Source organism: Lonchura striata, chromosome 29 (genome assembly GCF_050655825.1).
Source record: "Lonchura striata isolate lonStrDom1 chromosome 29, ASM5065582v1, whole genome shotgun sequence".
In the NCBI taxonomy this organism is placed as follows: domain Eukaryota; kingdom Metazoa; phylum Chordata; class Aves; order Passeriformes; family Estrildidae; genus Lonchura; species Lonchura striata.
The window spans coordinates 823540-843413 of record NC_140731.1 but is presented as its reverse complement, the minus strand read 5'-3'; the positions used below and the strand labels follow the sequence as shown (position 1 = coordinate 843413).

The window sequence follows — 19874 nt, the reverse complement described above, 5'->3', positions numbered from 1 at the left end:
TTATGGCATAATATACGTGGAAAGCACCTGAAATACATTCAAATTTCATCTTTGTTACAGCTTCAAGTTTAATTTTTATTTTTCTTTTCTTTCTTCCTTCCTTCACCCCCTTTGCAAGCAAACGCAGGAGGCAGCTTTGTCCCAGGTCGGAAAAACTCTTTTAAAAAATCTTTTTTTTTTACTTTTCTGAGAAGATAAAAAGCGTTTTTAAACAAAAAAAAAAACATTCTTCAGTTTTTTTTTTTTTGAGGTAATTCTTGTTTTCCTGAGTAGTTAAAAAAGAAAAACGAACGGACACAAAAAAAATCCCACAAAAAGAAAAACCCGAGTCTAGGATATTCGACAATCTACAGCATTTTCCTCCCAAACCCGCGGGGTTTGGGGGGCGTTTTCCTTCTTTTTGGGGTGAAATTCCCCAATTTTGGGTCTCTCCCCCCCCTTTCCCTGACCGAGGCGCGAAGGGGCTCCGAAGACGCCCGAGGTATTTCTGTTGGCAATAATAAAATCAAACAATTAAAAAACAAAAATTATAAATCCACCATAAAGCTCTGGGGAGCTCCGGAATTGGGCCCTGGCGCGGATCCCGACGGCGGGAAGGTCCCGGAAGGTTCCGGAAGGTCCTGGAAGGTCCTGGAATGTCCCTGAATGTCCTGGAACGTTCTGGAATGTCCCTGAACGTCCTGGAACGTCCTGGAATGTCCCAGAACGTCCTGGAATGTCCCTGAATGTCCTGGAACGTTCTGGAATGTCCCCTGAACGTCCTGGAATGTCCCAGAACGTTCTGGAATGTCCCCTGAACGTCCTGGAATGTCCCAGAACGTTCTGGAATGTCCCCTGAACGTCCTGGAACGTCCTGGAATGTCCCAGAACGTCCTGGAATGTCCCTGAATGTCCTGGAACGTTCTGGAATGTCCCAGAACGTCCCTGAATGTCCCCGAACGTTCTGGAATGTCCCTGAACTTCCCAGAACATTCTGGAACATCCCTGAATGTCCTGGGATGTTCCGGAATGTCCCCTGGACCTTCTGGAACATTCTGGAATGTCCCAAAAAGGCCCAGAACATTCTGGAATGTCCCTGGATGTCCCGGAACATTCTGGAACATCCCTGAATGTCCTGGAATGTCCCTGAACCTCCCAGAACATTTTGGAACATCCCTGAATGTCCTGGAACACTCTGGAATATCCCTGGAATGTCCCAGCAAGCCCCAGAACATTCTGGAATGTCCCTGGATGTCCTGGAACATTCTGGAACATCCCTGAATGTCCTGGAATGTCCCTGAACATCCCAGAACATCTCAGAACTTCTCTGAACATCCCAGAACATTTCAGAACATCTCAGACCTTCTCTGAACTTCCCAGAACATTCCGGAGCACCTCCAAAACGCCGCCGGCGCCGCCGCTCCGGGCCCGGAGGGGCAGGAACAATAAATTCGTTCATCCCGAGCGCCGGGAGGAGCGTGGTGGGGAAACACCCCGAGGAGAGGAGAGGAGAGGAGAGGAGAGGAGAGGAGAGGAGAGGAGAGGAGAGGAGAGGAGAGGAGAGGAGAGGAGAGGAGAGGAGAGGAGAGGAGAGGAGAGGAGAGGAGAGGAGGAGGAGCTGAGGGAGGATCCGGCCACCCCGAGAGAGGCAGAGCCCCCACGGACCCCAGTGCACGTCCCACATCTGCCCCCGTAGCTTTGGGGTCTGTCCCCATGGCCTTGGGGTTTGTCCTCATCTTTGGGGTCCATCCCTGAAGCTTTGGGGTCCATCCCTGAAGCTTTGGGGTCTTCTCCATGGCCTTGGGGTTCGTACCTGGAGCTCTGGGGTCCGGCCCTGCGGCTTTGGGGTTTGTCCCCATGGCCTTGGGGTTTGTCCTCATCTTTGGGGTCTGTCCCCATGGCCTTGGGGTCCTTCCCTGCAGCTTTGGGGTCCATCTCTGAAGGTTTGGGATTTGTCCTTGTGGCCTTGGGGTCTGTCCCTACGGCCCTGGGGTTTGTCCTCAGCCTTTGGGTCTGTCCCCACAGGTTTGGGGCCGTCCCTGCAGCTTTGGGGTTTGTCCTCATCTTTGGGGTCTGTCCTCACAGCTTTGGGGTCTGTCCCTGCAACCTTGGGGTCCATCCCTGCAGGTGTGGGATTTGTCCCCATGGCCTTGGGGACCATCCCTGCAGCTTTGGGGTCCATACCTGGAGCTTTGGGGTCCATCCCTGCAACTTTGGGGTCCATCCCCGTGGCCTTGGAGTTTGTCCCCACAGCCTTGGGGTCCGTCCTTACAGCTTTGGGGTCCATCCCTGCAACCTTGGGGTCTGTCCTCAGCCTTGGGGTCGGTCCCCAGAGCTTTGGGGTCTGTCCCCACAGCCTCAGGGTCTGTCCTCAGCCTTGGGGTTCATCCTCAGCCTTGGGGTTCATCCTCAGCCTTGGGGTTCATCCTCAGCCTTGGGGTTTGTCCCCACAGCTCTGGGGTCTGTTCTCATCTTTGGGGTTTGTCCCCATGGCCTCGGGGTCCATCCCTGCAACTTTGGGGTTTGTCCCCACAGTTTTGGGGTCTGTCCCCCATGGCCTCGGGGTCCATCCCTGCAACTTTGGGGTTTGTCCCCACAGTTTTGGGGTCTGTCCCCCATGGCCTCGGGGTCCATCCCTGCAACTTTGGGGTTTCTCCCCACAGTTTTGGGGTCTGTCCCCCATGGCCTCGGGATCCATCCCTGCAACTCTGGGGTCTGTCCCCCCACGGCCTCGGGGTGCGACCGCCCTCAGTGCCTGGTGCCGTACATCTTATCCCACTCCAGGAACAAGTCCAGCTCCTTCTGGGACACGGCGGGGCGCACCTTGCAGAACGCCTTCTCCAGCTCCTGGTAGGGCCCGGGGGGTCCCGGCGGCGCGCGGCGCGCGGCGACCCCGGCGTGCTGGCAGAGGCGCAGCAGCTCGGCGCCGGAGAAGCTCTCGGTGCGCTGCGCCAGGGCCGCCAGCTCGCGCTCGCTCAGGCGGCAGCTCTGCTGCGCCAGGGCCCGGCGCAGGATGTGGCGCCGCGCCTCGCCGTCCGGCGGTGCCACGTAGAGCCGCGTGCCGAAGCGGCGGCGCGACGCCTCGTCCATGCTGCCGGGCCGCGCCGTGGTGCCGATGACCACCACGCCGCGCTCCGACGAGGCGGCCACGTCGTCCAGGTAGGAGAGCAGCTGGGATTTGAGGCCGCTCGCCTGGCCGCCGTCCTCGCCCGCCCGCGCCGCCAGCAAGGATTCGGCCTCGGTGATGAGCACCACGGAGGGCTGCCGGCAGTTGGCCACCAAGAACACGGTCTGGAGGATCTTCTCGGCTTCGGCCTTCCAGGTGGACAGCAGCGCGGCGCCGCTGAGGCGCAGCAGGGTGGAGCCCAGCTGGGTGGAGATGCAGCGGCTCAGCAGCGTCTTCCCGGTGCCGCGGGGCCCGAAGAGCAGCAGGGTCCGCGGCGGGTGCCCGGCGCCGCCGTAGGAGCCGGGCCGCAGGATGGGCCACAGCAGCTCCTCCTCGATGGCCGCCTTCACCGACGCCTGCCCGGCCACGTCCGCCCACTGCACCGGCGGGCCGCGCTCCACCACCTTGGCGTTGACCAGCTCCAGCAGCAGCGGGTCGACGCTCTTGGGCCGCTCCTCCAGAGCTTTGGGGGGCGGCCGCAGCGGGAAGGGGGCTCCCGGCTCGGCCGCCCGCTCCCCGTTGGCGACGGGGGGGCTGAACTTCTCGAAGGGCTCCGCCGGCCGCAGGGCAGCGTCCCTGGCGCCGTAGGCCGGCGACGCCATCCCCTTCATCTGCTGCCCGCCGTACTTGCCGCCGGGCTCCTCGGCGCCGCCGGCGCCCGCCGCCCGCTTGCCGGCTTTGAAGGCCACCTGGGGCGACTCGCCGCTGCTGCCGAAGCCGTTGCCCCGGCACTCGCCGTTGTCCGACAGGGCGTAGGGGGACTTGGGCTGCTCGTAGCCGTATTTCCTGTACCTGCCCTCGCCGTCGTCCTCCCCGCCGCCGTCGAACGCCTTCCTCTTCAGCGCGCCCGCCGCCTCGGTGCCCAGGGGCGGCACGGCCAGGGCGCCCAGCCCGGCGCCCTGGTAGCCGTACCCGGGCACCCCCGGCGGGCGGGCGCAGGGCGGCGGGGCCGGGATGGGGGTGGGCGCGGCGATGCCCGAGGGCAGGTAGGAGGCGGAGGGGTGCGGCGGGTGGATGCCCCCGTAGCCCGGCTGGGGCGGGTAGCCGCCGGCGGCGTAGTTGTACACGGCGCCCGAGGAGCCGTAGCCCGGCACCAGGGCGGGCGAGGCGTGCGGGGGCTGCAGGAGCCCGGAGCCGTGGAGGCCGGCAGGGTGCGGAGGGGGCAGCGCCGCCGCCGGCTGGGCGCAGTAGCCCGAGGGCAGGTAGGTGCCGGCGTAACCGGAGGGGTACTCCTGAGACGCCCCCAGCGCCCCGGAGCCGCCGGCCGCCGCCCCGCAGGAGCCCCCGGCGTAGGCGGCGTCGCCGAGGTTGGCCGCCGCCGCCGCGGAGCCGCCCAGCCCGACGGCCCCGCCGGCGGCGGGCGGCACCACGCCCTTGGCGCCCGCCAGGCCGTCGTGGATGGGGGTCAGGGCGTAGGAGCCGTCGGAGCCGTGCGCCCCCGGCCAGGGCTCGCCGTCCTTCTGCCCGTTAACGGGGCCGAAGGCGCCATCGCCGTAGGCGCCGAGCGGCGGGCGCTCGTAGGGCGCGTCCAGCACCCCCGAGTACTTCTCGGCGTACCTCTTGAGGAGGTTGGAGGCCGTCAGCGCCGAGATGTCGTCGTTGGCCCAGGCGTAGTTGAAGCGCTGGCGGGTGCTGGGGTACAGCTCGGACTTGTGGGCCGGCGAGGAGGTGGTGGACGAGACGTCCAGGTGCTGCTCCGGCCACTGGTTCAGGGACTGGGCATGATCTGGTGACCAGTGCATCTTCGACAGACCTGCGGGGACGGGAGAGCGCGGGTGAGAGCAGCGCCACGGCAGCGGCGCACGCGGCGTCCCCGCATCCCGCCGTGCTGCCCGGCGCTGGGCCCACCGCACCCCCGGGCTCTGGGTGACCACAGGACCACCGAGGTCAGCAAGGACCTCCAGCATCTCCCAGGCTTTGAGCAGTCCTCGTCACCCGCACCAGAGCGTGGTGGCACCGACGCGTCCCTGACGTCCAAGCCAACGCTTCCCGCGTTGGAATTCCTTCCTGCCGAGGAATTCTTCCACCCTAAAACCCCCTTGGCCACCTCCTGCTGAGGTTGGTGTCTCTGCCTCCTGCTCCATGGGTTCCTGAGGGTGGTGGCAGTGTCCCCTGTCCCCACCCCACTGTCCCCTCCCAGCCCCACGTGCAGCGCCTCGGGGTGGCAGAATGGGAAAAACCAAAAAACCAAAAACTTCCACGGACACGGAAGGGTTTGGTCGATTTTCAAACCAAAAACTTCCACAGACAACGAAGAGTTTGATTGATTTTCAAACCAAAAACTTCCACAGACATCGAAGAGTTTGATTGATTTTCAAACCAAAAACTTCCACGGACACGGAAGGGTTTGGTCAATTTTCAAACAAAAACTTCCACAAACAAGGAAGAGTTTGATTGTTTTTTAACCAAAAACTTCCACGGACACGGAAGGGTTTGGTCAATTTTCAAACAAAAACTTCCACAAACAAGGAAGAGTTTGATTGTTTTTTAACCAAAAACTTCCACGGACACGGAAGGGTTTGGTCGATTTTCAAACCAAAAACTTCCACAAACAAGGAAGAGTTTGATTGATTTTTAACCAAAAACTTCCACGGACACAGAAGGGTTTGGTCGATTTTCAAACCAAAAACTTCCACAAACAAGGAAGAGTTTGATTGATTTTCAAACCAAAAACTTCCACAGACACGGAAGGGTTTGGTCGATTTTCAAACCAAAAACTTCCACAAACAAGGAAGAGTTTGATTGATTTTCAAACCAAAAACTTCCACAGACACGGAAGGGTTTGGTCGATTTTCAAACCAAAAACTTCCACAGACACGGGAGGGTTTGGTCGATTTTCAAACCAAAACTTCCACAAACACGGAAGGATTTGATCAATTTTCAAACCAAAAACTTCCACGGACACAGAAGGCTTTGATTGATTTTCAAAAAAAAAATTATCCACAGACACAGGAGGGTTTGATTGATTTTCAACCAAAAACTCCCACAGACATGGAAGGGTTTGATTGATTTTCAAACCAAAACTCCCACGGACACGGAAGGTTTTGATTTGCAGCCTTGAAGAGAGGTTCGGATTGATAAAAATACAATTGGCAGAATTGCACCACTAAGCAGAAAAATCAATTGTACAATTAGGCAGAAAAATCATAACCTTGTGTTTCTGATAATGTTTCTACATTTCTTGTAAGAATATGCCTTAAGTAAGTGAGAAATTATTAATAAGATGGTGAAATGTTTTTAATGTACGGGTGTGGTGGTATAGAAGAAACTAAGTTTATTCTAAAATAAGAGTTTAGAGGTTATAATAAAAACAAATGTGCATATAAAAAAATTATAATAAAAACAAAACACAAGAGACAGAAGCCTATTAGACTTCAGACTCTTAGCCTAAAAGCACCCTCACTGGAGCAGAAATAAGTAAAAGTGACAGAAAAAACCAAAATAAACCTTGCAGCATCTATTGGCCGAGCCAGAAAGTTTCATATTGCTTCGAAATGCAAAACCTGTGGCTACAACCGACCGCTCGCTCCTTTAAAACCTCCCGAGGTTTATCTGGGCAATAAATCCTCCCTAGCCTGGCCGTGCTCCCATCCCTTCGTTAGCAGCGACGACAATAATTTCGGGGAGTGTCGGGGGGGGACCTCCTGCCCCGCTGCCTCGCTGCCCAATCAGATTATTTAATGCTTTAATTGATTTACGGGGCACTTGTGCTTCCACTTTGGCTATCGAGCTTCCACCGGAGGATTCAGCCCCCCTGTGGGTTGATCTCTCCTCCTCCTCCTCCTCCTCCTCCTCCTGAATTTTCCGGCGTTGTCCAAGTGCTCCCGGTGGATAAAGGCACAGGGGATCCTCCTGGAGGTGCCCCCAGAGCTCCAAAGGGGAAAAGGAGCATTTGGGTGGTTCTGCCAGGAATGAGAATGAGGATTTGTGGTGTGAACAAGGCGTTTTCCTTGATATTTATAAATTTTTTTTAAGGAATTATAACACCAGGAGTGTTCATCCTCGCTCAGGTCCTCATTCACCAGCCTCATGGGGATGGAATCCCACCCCAAATCTTGGTGGGGATGAAATCCCACCCCAAATCCTCATGGGGATGGAATTCCACCCTAAATCCTCATGGGGATGGAATTCTAACTCAAATCCTCATGGGGATGGAATCCCACCCCAGATCCTCGTGGGGATGGAATCCCACCCCAAATCCTCATAGGGATGGAATTCTAACTCAAATCCTCACGGGGATGGAGTCCCACCCCAAATCCTCATCCCAGGCCCTCACCATCCTCATGGGGATGGAATCCCACCCCAAATCCTCACGGGGATGGAATCCCACCCCAAATCCTCATGGGGATGGAATCCCACCCCAAATCCTCACGGGGATGGAATCCCACCCCAAATCCTCACGGGGATGGAGTCCCACCCCAAATCCTCATCCCAGGCCCTCACCATCCTCATGGGGATGGAATCCCACCCCAAATCCTCACGGGGATGGAATCCCACCCCAAATCCTCATGGGGATGGAATCCCACCCCAAATCCTCACGGGGATGGAATCCCACCCCAAATCCTCATGGGGATGGAATCCCACCCCAAATCCTCGTGGGGATGGAATCCCACCCCAAATCCTCGCCGAATGCTGCTGCTCCTGTCCCCTGGAGCTGTCAGGCTGCGAGTGCCCAGCGCTGGGGGATTTGGGGACACCAGGGTGTGTGGCTGAGGTGTCTGACCACGGCTGGCCACCAGCACGACCAGCAAACCCCAGTGGCATTCCCAGGATTTTGGGGGCAGGGAGCAGCAGCGATGAGCCCCACACAGCAAAAAAACAATCCCAGGGGTGTGGAATCGCTTCTCCAGCTCCTGGAGGAACGCGGGCAACTCCACGAGGTGTGGTTGGAAACCCACCACAACCAACATCCCCAACCCCAACTCCCAGATCCTCTCGGGCGAACGCACGGGCGCAGCTTGGAAAGCTCGAAACCCTCCGAGAAGGAAGGAAAAAAACCAAAAAAACCTGGAAATCCAGGGAAAAGCTGGAAAACGCAGAGAAGGGGGGGAGGGAGGAGTTGCCAGGGCGGCGGAGCGGGACAGATGGTTCAATGCTCCCCTTGGCAGGGTGAGAAAATTACTGTCCAGGCAGCAAATGGCCGGGCCCGTTCCCACCCGGCTGCTGCCCCTTCTCCCCAGAAGAAGACAAAGGCGGCCGGGGGGGCTGGGCAGGGAGAATCCCATTGTTCCCGCCCGCCCTAATTATGGAAATCTCGTTAATCAATTCAGCGGCGAGTCGGAGCCGGCCTTTTGTGGGGCTTTGCTGAGGGGGTCCAAGGGCTCCGCGTGGAGCCCCAGCGGGGAAAGCCGCGGGGCCTCGCGTGTGGGTTACACACCCGTTACACGCTTGTACCTGGGTGTAAAACGTTCTCCTGTTCATCCCTGAGCTTTGCGTGTGGGTTACACACCCGTTACACGCTTGTACCTGGGTGTAAAACGTTCTCCTGCTCATCCAAGACTTGTGTGTGGGTTACACACCCATTACACATTTGTACCTGGGTGTAAAACGTTCTCCTGCTCGTCCCCAGGCCTCGCGTGTGGGTTACACACCCGTTACACGCTTGTACCTGGGTGTAAAACGTTCTCCTGCTCATCCAAGCCTTGTGTGCGGGTTACACACCCGTTACACGCTTGTACCTGGGTGTAAAACGTTCTCCTGCTCGTCCCTGGGCCTTGCGTGTGGGTTACACACCCGTTACACATCTGTACCTGGGTGTAAAACATTCTCCTGCTCATCCCTGAGCTTTGCGTGTGGGTTACACACCCGTTACACATTTGTACCTGAGTGTAAAAGGTTCTCCTGCTCGTCCCCGGGCCTTGTGTGCGGGTTACACACTCGTTAAGGGTTTGCACCCAGGTGTAAAAGGTTCTCCTGCTCATTCCTGGTCCTTGCGTGTGGGTTACACACTCGTTAAGGGTTTGCACGCTGGTTTAAAAGGTTCTCCTGCTCATTCCTGGGCCTTGCGTGTGGGTTACACACTCGTTAAGGGTTTGCACGCTGGTTTAAAAGGTTCTCCTGCTCGTCCCTGGGCCTTACGTGTGGGTTACACACTCGTTAAGGGTTTGCACGCTGGTGTAAAAGGTTCTCCTGCTCGTCCCTGGGCCTTACGTGTGGGTTACACACTCGTTAAGGGTTTGCACGCTGGTGTAAAAGGTTCTCCTGCTTGTCCCCGGGCCTTGTGTGCGGGTTACACACTCACTACGTGTTTGTACACCGGTGTAAAAGGCTCTCGCACTTCATGGTCACCCATGGCTCTCCATGGTCATCCAGGGTCCATGGTCATCCACAGCTCTGTGGTCATCCAGGGTCCGTGGTCACCCCCAGCTCCATGGTCATCCACAGCTTTGGGCCATCTGGAGCTCTGTGGTCATCCAGAACTTCCTGCAACCTTGGTCCATGGGTCCAGGATCAATGGTCATCCACAGCTCCATGGCTGGTCACCCACAGCTCCGTGGTCATCCAGGGTCCATGGTCATCCACAGCTCCGTGGTCACCCACAGCTCCGTGGTCATCCAGGGTCCATGGTCATCCACAGCTCCGTGGTCATCCATGCTTCTCCATGGTCATCCAGGGTCCATGGTCACCCACAGCTCTCCATGGTCATCCAGGGTCCATGGTCATCCACAGCTCTGTGATCATCCAGGGTCCATGGTCACCCACAGCTCCGTGGTCACCCACAGCTCTCCATGGTCACCCAGGGTCTGTGGTCATCCAGGGTCCGTGGTCACCCCCAGCTCCATGGTCACCCACAGTTCTCCATGGTCATCCAGGGTCCATGGTCACCCACAGCTCTGTGGTCATCCAGGGTCCGTGGTCACCCCCAGCTCCATGGTCACCCACAGTTCTCCATGGTCACCCAGGGTCTGTGGTCATCCAGGGTCCGTGGTCACCCCCAGCTCCATGGTCACCCACAGTTCTCCATGGTCATCCAGGGTCCATGGTCATCCAGGGTCCGTGGTCACCCCCAGCTCCATGGTCACCCACATCTCCATGGTTGGTCACCCCCATCCCTGTGGTCACCTCACCACTGTCACGCCAGCTTAGCTGCTGCTGGCTCCTCCTCTGCTGATCTTGGAGGATTTTTCCAAAACGGAATCATGGAATCTTGGAATTCCGGGAATTTCTGGGCTGGAAGAGACCTCCGAGGTCATCGGGTCCAGCCCAGCCCAACACCTCAAGCAAGGCCTGGCACCCAGTGCCACGCCCAGGCTTTTGGAACACCCCAGGGACGGTGACGCCACCACCCCCGGGCAGAACATTCCAGAACTTCATCACTCCCATAAAGAACTTTCTCCTGACATCCGACCGAGACTTCCCGCGGCACAGCTCAGAGCTGCGTCCTGGTGTTCACGAAACCCACCCGTGACACCGGGAGTGACACAACCCAGAGTGACACAACCCACCCGTGACACCGGGAGTGACACAACCCACCCGTGACACCCAGAGTGACACAACCCAGAGTGACACCAGGAATGACACAACCCAGAGTGACACAACCCACCCGTGACACCCGGAGTGACACAACCCACCCGTGACACCCAGAGTGACACAACCCAGAGTGACACAACCCACCCGTGACACCCAGAGTGACACAACCCAGAGTGACACCAGGAATGACACAACCCACCCGTGACACCCGGAGTGACACAACCCACCTGTGACACCCGGAGTGACACAACCCAGAGTGACACAACCCACCCGTGACACCAGGAGTGACACAACCCAGAGTGACACAACCCAGAGTGACACAACCCACCCGTGACACCGGGAGTGACACAACCCAGAGTGACACAACCCACCCGTGACACCCAGAGTGACACAACCCAGAGTGACACAACCCAGAGTGACACAACCCACCCGTGACACCGGGATTGACACAACCCACCCGTGACAAAACCCACCCGTGACACCCAGAGTGACACAACCCACACGTGACCCAGGGGTGACACAACCCACCCGTGACACCCAGAGTGACACAACCCACCCGTGACACCCGGCATGTCACAACCCACCCGTGACACCGGGAGTGACACAACCCACCCGTGACCCCAAAATCCTGCTCCAGAAACATCCCAAAATCCTGTCTGGGGAAGACAGTGCAAAATCCTGCTCCAGAAATATCCCAAAATCCTGCTCCAGGGAGGTCACCCCAAAATCCTGGTCCAGAAACACATCCCAAAATCCTGCTCCAGGGACACCCCAAAATCCTGTCTGGGGAGGACACCCCAAAATCCTGCTCTGGGACACTCCAAAATCCTGCTCCAGAAACATCCCAAAATCCTGCTCCAGGGACACCCCAAAATCCTGTCTGGGACACCCCAACATCATGTCTGGGGAGGACACCCCAACATCCTGTCTGGGGAGGACACCCCAACATCCTGCTCTGGGACACCCCAAAATCCTGTCTGGGACACCCCAACATCCTGCTCCGGGACACCCCAAAATCCTGTCTGGGGAGGACACCCCAACATCCTGTCTGGGGAGGACACCCCAACATCCTGCTCTGGGACACCCCAACATCCTGCTCTGGGACACCCCAACATCCTGCTCCAGGGTTGGCACCCCTGGCACCAAAGGAACATTTCTGCCCTTGCCCAGCTCAGGGGCAGCTCAGGGGCAAAACCTCTGCTGGGCATCCTCCGTGCCAGGGCCACCACAAAGATCCGGGGCTGCCCCAGCGCCGATTTTGGGGACATCGGGACTGGCTGAACTGGGACACGACCCCAGGGGACCCTCAGCTGGAAAACCAGCAAAAAGAAACTTCAGAGCTGGAGCTGACTCCGGCTCATCCTGGGCAGGAAAAGATCCAGGATCCCACTCAGAACTCGGAAGAAAAAAGAGGAAAATGCCTCGATGAGCCAATTCCGAAGGGAAATCCGAAATTCCCGGAATCACCGTGGCAGAATTTGCAAGGGGATCAATCGATTTTCAGAGCTGGGAGAGAGCTGGAGCTGACTCCGGCTCATCCTGGGCAGGAAAAGATCCAGGATCCCACTCAGGAGTCGGGAATAAAAAGAGGAAAATGCCTCGATGAGCCAATTCCGAAGGGAAATCCGAAATTCCCGGAATGGTCGTGGCAACTGTGGCAGAATTTGCAAGGGGATCAATCGATTTTCAGAGCTGGGAATTGCTGGCACTGGGGAGAGCTGGAGCTGACTCCGGCTCATCCTGGGCAGGAAAAGATCCAGGATCCCACTCAGGAGTCGGGAGAAAAAAGGGGGGAATTCTCTCGTGAGCCAATTCCGAAGGGAAATCCGAAATTCCCGGAATGGTCGTGGCAACTGTGGCAGAATTTGCAAGGGGATCAATCGATTTTCAGAGCTGGGAATTGCTGGCACTGACTCCCAGCTCCCAGGCAGCCTCTGGGCCAGGAAAAGATCCAGGATCCCACTCAGGAGTCGGGAGAAAAAAGAGGAAAATGCCTCAATGAGCCAATTCCAAAGGGAAATCCGAAATTCCCGGAATCAGCGTGGCAGAATTTGCAAGGGGATCAATCGATTTTCAGAGCTGGGAATTGCTGGACTGGGGAGAGCTGGAGCTGACTCCCAGCTGCCTCTGCACCAGGAATTCCCAACTGGAAAAAAGCTGAAATCCCTTCCCTGCTCCAGGAATTCCAGAGGCTGAAATCCTTTTTTATTTCCAGGAATTCCCAAATGGAAAAAGCTGAAATCCCTTCCCTGCTCCAGGAATTCCAGAGGCTGAAATCCTTTTTTATTTCCAGGAATTCCCAAATGGAAAAAAGCTGAAATCCCTTCCCTGCTCCAGGAATTCCAGAGGCTGAAATCCTTTTTTATTTCCAGGAATTCCCAACTGGAAAAGCTGAAATACTTTCCCTGCTCCAGGAATTCCAGAGGTTTTTTCCTTTCCCTGCTCCAGGAATTCCAGAGGCTGAAATCCCTTTCCTGCTCTGGGAATTCCCAAATGGAAAAGCTGAAATCCTTTCCCTGCTCCAGGAATTCCAGAGGCTGAAATCCTTTTTTATTTCCAGGAATTCCAGAGTTTTTTTCCTTTCCTTTCTCCAGAAATTCCAGAGGTTTTTTCCCTTCCCTGCTCCACGAATTCCAGAGGTTTTTCCCTTCCCTGCTCCAGGAATTCCAGAGGTTTTTCCCTTCCCTGTTCCAGAAATTCCAGAGGTTTTTTTCCCTTCCCTTCTCCAGGAATTCCAGAGGTTTTTCCCTTCCCTGCTGCAGAGGAATTTTGGGAAAGAGCCGGTGGCCGCTCCCCCAAAAACCCCCAAAATCCACCAGGTTAAATAAAAAGAAAAGATAATGAAATAAAATAAAAGAGAAAAAAATAAAAGATTAAAAAATAAAATATTTAAAAAAAAAGAAAAACAAAAGATAAACAAAAAAAATCAAAATAAAAGAGAAAATAATAAAAGAAAAATTAAAAAATATATTTTAAAAAATTAAAATTCCCTTTCCACAGCTTTGCAGGGAACACAGCCCAGTATGTGCCAAAACCTCCTCAAAATTCCCAAAAACTTCCTCAATTCCCAAAAACCTCCTCCAAATTCCCAAAATCCTCCTCAAAATTCCCACCAGGAAATCCAGCCGGAGCCATCAGAGCCACGTCCTCGTCAAACCCCCAAATTCTGTCCAAAAATTCACTTTCCGCGCCCGAAATTCTGTCCCAAAAGCAGCCGGGGATGGAAAATTTTGGGATGCCGGAGTCAATTTTGGGATACCGGTGTAAATTTTGGGATACCGGTGTAAATTTTGGGGTGCTGGAGTCAATTTTGGGGTGCCAGAGTCAATTTTGGGATGCCGGAGTCAATTTTGGGGTTCCGTAGTCAATTTTGGGATACCGGTGTAAATTTTGGGGTGCCGGTGTAAATTTTGGGGTTCCGATGTCAATTTTGGGGTGCCAGAGTCAATTTTGGGGTTCCGGAGTCATTTTTGGGGTTCCGGAGTCAATTTTGGGGCATCTGAGTCAATTTTGGGGTTCCGGAGTCAATTTTGGGATGCCGGAGTCAATTTTGGGGTGTCGGAGTCAGTTTTGGGGTGTCGGAGTCAATTTTGGGGTGCCAGAGTCAATTTTGGGATGTCGGAGTCAATTTTGGGGTTCCGGAGTCAATTTTGGGGTGCCGGGAGCGACGTGAAGCGGCACATGGCGCCTCCAAACCCAGGCGGATTTCTCGACAGCGTAAAGCGATTTTTTTAAACCCACCCCCATGTTATCCCCCCCCCGGAGTGAAAAACTCCCGCTTCTAACAAAAAAATTAAAAAAGAACGAAACCACCCCAAAAAAAAAAAGGGAATTTTCGGGGAAATATTCCGCTGAAAGCCCCTCAGAGGCGCGAGTGTTTTGAAGGCGAGCGCTCCGGCGTGCGCTTGACGTGCGGCGGCGGAGGCGGCATTGTTCCCGGGGTGAGGATGATGGATGTCCGCACGGACGGACGGACGGACACACGGACAGCGCGATGCGCGCAACCTCCGAGCCGCGCTCGGCTTTAAAACCCAGCGCCGGCTCAGCCCCCGCCGCGCCCCGCACCTCCCGGGACGCGCAGATTTTTTTTTTGGGGGGAAAAGGAGGAGGAATGGGGTGGCCGCGGGACGAGGCACCCCCAAAATTCCCCGTTGGCGGCTCCGCGGTCCCGCTCGGTTTCGCCGGAGCTTCGCCCGGAGCTCGCCGCTTCTCGGGATGCTCCGCCCGCGGCGCCGCCGGGGATGCTCGGCCGGGCCGGGCCGCATCCGCGGGGTGTCCGCGGGGTGTCCGCGGGGTGTCCGCGGGGTGTCCCCGGGGTGGCCCGGCCCGGCCCGGCCCGCACTCACCTCCTCATGCCGGCGGGGCCGTTAGCGCAGCCCGGGAGGCCGAACCGGGCGCCGCATCCTGCGCTGCCGCCCGGACAATGCGGGGCGGCGCGGCGGCCCCGGGCGGGCGGCGGGGGCTGGGGCCGGGCTGGGGCCGGGGCCGGGGCCGGGGCCGCGGCCGGGGCCTGGCTTGGGGCTGCCCCCCGCCTCCCACCGCCCACCGGCCCCGCAGCCCGCCCCCGAGGCGCGGCGGGGCGGAGCGGGGGATGGCGGGGGGCGAGCGGAGCCCGGGATCCAGCCCGGAGAGACCCAAACATCCCCGGCCCCGGATCCAGACCGGAGAGACCCCCAAACATCCCCGGCCCCGGATCCAGACCGGAGAGACCCCCAAACATCCCCGGCAGACACCGAGCAGACCCCCAGGATCCAGCCCGGAGAGACCCCCAAACATCCCCGGCAGACACCGAGCAGACCCCCAGGATCCAGCCCGGAGAGACCCCCAAACATCCCCGGCCCCGGATCCGTCCCGGAGAGACCCCCAAACATCCCCGGCCCCGGATCCAGCCCGGAGAGCCCCAAACATCCCCGGCAGACACCGAGCGGAGCCCGGGATCCCCGGCAGCCGCGGCACCGGAGCCCCTGAGCACCCCGGGATCCCCGTACCCCAAATCCCCTGCACCCCAGGATCCGTGTGCCCCAATCCTCTGCACCCCGGGATCCGTGTGCCCCAATCCTCTGCACCCCGGGATCCGTGTGCCCCAATCCCCTGCACCCCAGGATCCCTGTACCCCAAATCCCCTGCACCCCGGGATCCGTGTGCCCCAATCCCCTGCACCCCCACATCCCAGTAGCCCCATCCCTGGCACCCCGAGATCCCCGTACCCCAATCCCCTGCATTCCTGTGCCCCCATCCCCTGCACCCCCACATCCCCGTACCCCAAATCCCCTGCACCCCAGGATCTTTGTACCTCAATCTCCGCATCCCTGTGCTCCCATCCCCTGCACCCCGCACCCCAAAACCCCCGACCCTGTCCCCTCCCACCTTGCACCCCAAAATCCCTGTGCCCCCCAGCCTGACCCCGCACCCCAAAACCAATTCCCAATCCCACCTCCAACCCCAATCCCAATTCCACTCCCAAATCCCAATTCCAATCCCAATTCCAATCCCCAATCCCAATTCCGGCCTCCAGAGCTGGACTTTAACTCCAGAAATGTCCCCAAATTTTGTCATTAGCAGGGGAGAATTTTCAGAATCCTCTTGCTGGAGGTTCTCCATGGCTTTAATTTCAGAAATCTTCCCAAATTTTGTCATTAAGAAGGGAGAATCTTTAAGGATTTGAAGAATCCTCCTGCTGGAGGCTCTCCATGGCTTTAATTTCAGAAATCTTCCCAAATTTTGTCATTAGGAGGGGAGAATTTTAAAGATTTGAAGCATCCTCCTCATGGAGGATCTCTGGCCTCCAGAACAGAGCTTTAATTTCAGAAATCTTCCCAAATTTTGTCATTAAGATGGGGTGAATCTTCAGAAATTCGGAGAATCCTCCTGGTGGAGGCTCTCCATGGCTTTAATTTCAGAAATCTTCCCAAATTTTGTCATTAGGAGGGGAGATTTTTAACGATTTTCAGAATCCTCCTCATGGAGGCTCTGTGACCTCCAGAGCACATCTGTAACTCCAAAATCCATCCCAAACCCCCTCGTCTCAGCCGCCGGCGTTGGACCCCGCGAATGTGCCGGGCCCGCTCCCCCGGCCAACAGCGGAGCAGGTCTTGGGTGGGTTTCCAAATTCCAAGTTGGAGAAGGCCCAGCGAGGTCTTGGGTGGGTTTCCAAATTCCAAGTTGGAGAAGGCCCAGCGAGGTCTTGGGTGGGTTTCCAAATTCCAAGTTGGAGAAGGCCCAGCGAGGTCTTGGGTGGGTTTCCAACTCGCCCAAATTTGAGAAGACCCAGAGAGGTTTTGGGTGGGTTTCCAAATTCCAAGTTCAAGAAGACCCAGCGAGGTCTTGGGTGGGTTTCCAAATTCCAAGTTGGAGAAGGCCCAGTGAGGTTTTGGGTGGGTTTCCAACTCGCCCAAATTCGAGAAGGCCCAGCGAGGTCTTGGGTGGGTTTCCAACTCGTCCAAGTTTGAGAAGGCCCAGCGAGGTTTTGGGTGGGTTTCCAAATTCCAAGTTCGAGAGGACCCAGCGAGGTTTTGGGTGGGTTTCCAACTCATCCAAGTTCGAGAAGGCCCAGACGGGTGGAACGGTTGGGATGGTGGCGCGGAGCAGAGCGAGCGCGGCCACGGCGCCAGGAGCAGGAGCTGACCTCCACTGAGGGCACCTGGGGCGGTGGAAGGGTTGGAAGGGACTGTGGAGGTCTCCCAGGAAGGAACCTTGGAGGTGTCCTGGGAAGGGATCTTGGAGATCTCCTGGGAAGGGACCTTGGAGGTGTCCTGGTTTGAGTCTCAAACCTGGAATGGTTGGAAGGGACCTTGGAGATCTCCTGGGAAGGAACCTTGGAGGTGTCCTGGGAAGGGACCTTGGGGGTCTCCTGGGAAGGGACCTTGGAGGTCTCCTTGGAAGGAACCTTGGGGGTCTCCAAGGAAGGGATCTTGGAGGTCTCCTTGGAAGGAACCTTGGGGGTCTCCAAGGAAGGGATCTTGGAGGTCTCCTTGGAAGGAACCTTGGAGGTGTCCTGGTTTGAGTCTCAAATCTGGAATGGTTGGAAGGGACCTTGGAGATCTCCTGGGAAGGAACCTTTGAGATTTTGGGGTGGGAATGGATCCTAAATTAAATTCAGTTAAATTAAAATAAATGGGAGATATTGGGGTGGGAATGGATCCTAGATTAATTAAATTACATTAAATCAAATTAGGTTAAATTAAATTAAATGGGGGGTATTGGGGTGGGAATGGATCCTAGATTAATTAAATTACATTAAATCAAATTAGGTTAAATTAAATTAAATGGGGGGTATTGGGGTGGGAATGGATCCTAGATTAATTAAATTACATTAAATCAAATTAGGTTAAATTAAATTAAATTAAATTGAACTAAATGGGAGATATTAGGGTGAGAATGGATCCTAAATTAAATTAAATTAAACATTGCCTGTCTGGAATGTTCCTGGAGGCGCTTCAGTCGAGAGGAATAATTTTAATTTATTTACATTTTTATTTATTTTAATTTATTTACATTTTTAATTGTTTACATTTTCATTGATTTTAATTTACTTACATTTTCATTTAATTTATTTACATTTTCGTTTATTTTAATTGATTTACATTTTCATTTAATTGATTTACACTTTCATTTATTTCAGTTTATTTAAATTTTATCCGCTCAATTCCGGCCTCTGTTCTTGGGGGCGCCCCAAAAGCTCCGCCTGGCGGCAGCGGCGGGAACTGCAGCGCACGGGGGCAGGGGGACAGAGGGACAGAGGGACAGAGGGACAGAGGGACAGAGAGGGGACAGGGGGACAGAGGGACAGGGGGACAGAGAGGGGACAGGGGGACAGAGGGACAGAGGGACAGGGGGACACAGGGACAGAGGGACAGAGGGGACACAGGGACAGAGGGACAGGGGGACAGAGGGACAGAGGGACAGAGGGGACACAGGGACAGGGGGACAGAGGGACAGAGGGACAGAGGGACAGAGGGACAGAGGGACAGAGAGGGGACAGAGGGGACAGAGGGACAGAGGGACACTGAGGGGACAGGGGACACAGAGGGACAGAGGGACAGAGGGACAGAGGGGACAGAGAGGGGACACAGGGACAGAGGGGACAGAGGGACAGAGGGACAGGGGGACAGAGAGGGGACAGAGGGACAGAGAGGGGACAGAGGGACAGAGAGGGGACAGAGGGACAGAGGGACAGGGGACACTGAGGGACACAGAGGGACAGAGAGGGCACAGACAGACAGACGGACACAAGGACAGACGGACATGGGGACAGAGAGGGGACAGTGAGGGACACTGAGGGACACAAGGACAGAGGGACACGGGGACATGGAGGGGACAGAGGGACACTGAGGGACACGGTGCCACCCCCGAGGGGACACGGGGACCCTGAGGGACATTATGGGACACTCTGTGACACCGTGTGACACCGTGTGACACTGAGGGGACACTGTGTGACACCGCGTGACGTCACCACCCCAAACCCCCGCCTTCCCCCCAGGCCACGCCCCACCGCGCTGACCCCGCCCACCATTGCCCAGAACCGCGCATGCCCCAGCGCGGACTACAACTCCCGTGAGGTCCCGCGGCGGGGAGGTGCCGCACGCTGATTGGGCGCTTCGTGAGGGTGCCGCACACTGATTGGACGCTGCGTGAGGGTGCCGCGCGCTGATTGGGCGCCGGGGGCGGTGCCGCGCGCTGATTGGCTGCAGCCGCGGTTTGAACGCGCGCGCGGGAGGCTCCCCCCTCTGGCGGAGCAGCAGCGCAGCGTGAGGGTTGGGGGGCGGACTGGGGGGAATTTGGGGCAAATTTGGCCAATTTTGGGGCAATTTGGGGTGCCGAGACCCCCTCAGGGAGCCGGGAAGGGTCGGTGAGGACGGGGAGAGGCAGGAGGGCTGTGGGGTGAGGGAAAGGGGGACTGGGGGTCTATGGGGAGTGAGGAGTGGGGCTGGGGACCCTCAATGGGGCTGGAAATGGGGCTGGGGGCGTCAGGAAGTGGGTATGGGGGGTCTGGGGGCTCTGGATTTGGGGGTCTGGTTTGGGGGGGTCTGGGGGATTTGGGGGTCTGGTTTGGAGCGTCTGAGGGGTTTTGGGGGTTCTGTGGATTTTGGGATTCTGGGGGATTTGGGAGCTCTGGATTTGGGGGATGTGGGGCTCTGGATTTGGGGGATTTGGGGCTCTGTTTGGGGGTCTGGTTTTGGGGGATTTGGGGGGTCTGGATTTGGGGTCTGGGGGATTTTGGGGCTCTGGATTTGGGGGTTCTGGGGGTCCCACACCTCTC

General features: G+C 56.8%; 1 protein-coding gene across 2 annotated transcripts; it reads right to left on the bottom strand.

Annotated features, from left to right (window-relative positions):
- Positions 1-894: 894 nt before the first annotated feature.
- On the bottom strand, positions 895-15090 carry FIGNL2 (fidgetin like 2). Of its 2 annotated transcripts, XM_021545201.3 has the most exons (2): positions 14962-15090; positions 895-4898 (listed from the first exon to the last, which is right to left on the bottom strand). In XM_021545201.3, exon 2 carries the CDS (start codon positions 4885-4887, stop codon positions 2728-2730), a length of 2160 nt encoding a protein of 719 aa, XP_021400876.2. In that variant the 5' UTR covers positions 4888-4898; positions 14962-15090; the 3' UTR covers positions 895-2727. The 2 variants fall into 2 exon arrangements, with proteins under 2 accessions (XP_021400876.2, XP_085418908.1); XM_085562782.1 differs by lacking the exon at positions 14962-15090 and having other exon boundaries at positions 895-6141.
- Between the last annotated feature and the right edge of the window lie 4784 nt (positions 15091-19874).

What these genes read in the sequence shown, in the direction of transcription:
- FIGNL2 (XM_085562782.1), bottom strand. Translation starts at nt 5,052, where the DNA reads ATGCTGGAGGTCCTTGCTGACCTCGGTGGTCCTGTGGTCACCCAGAGC.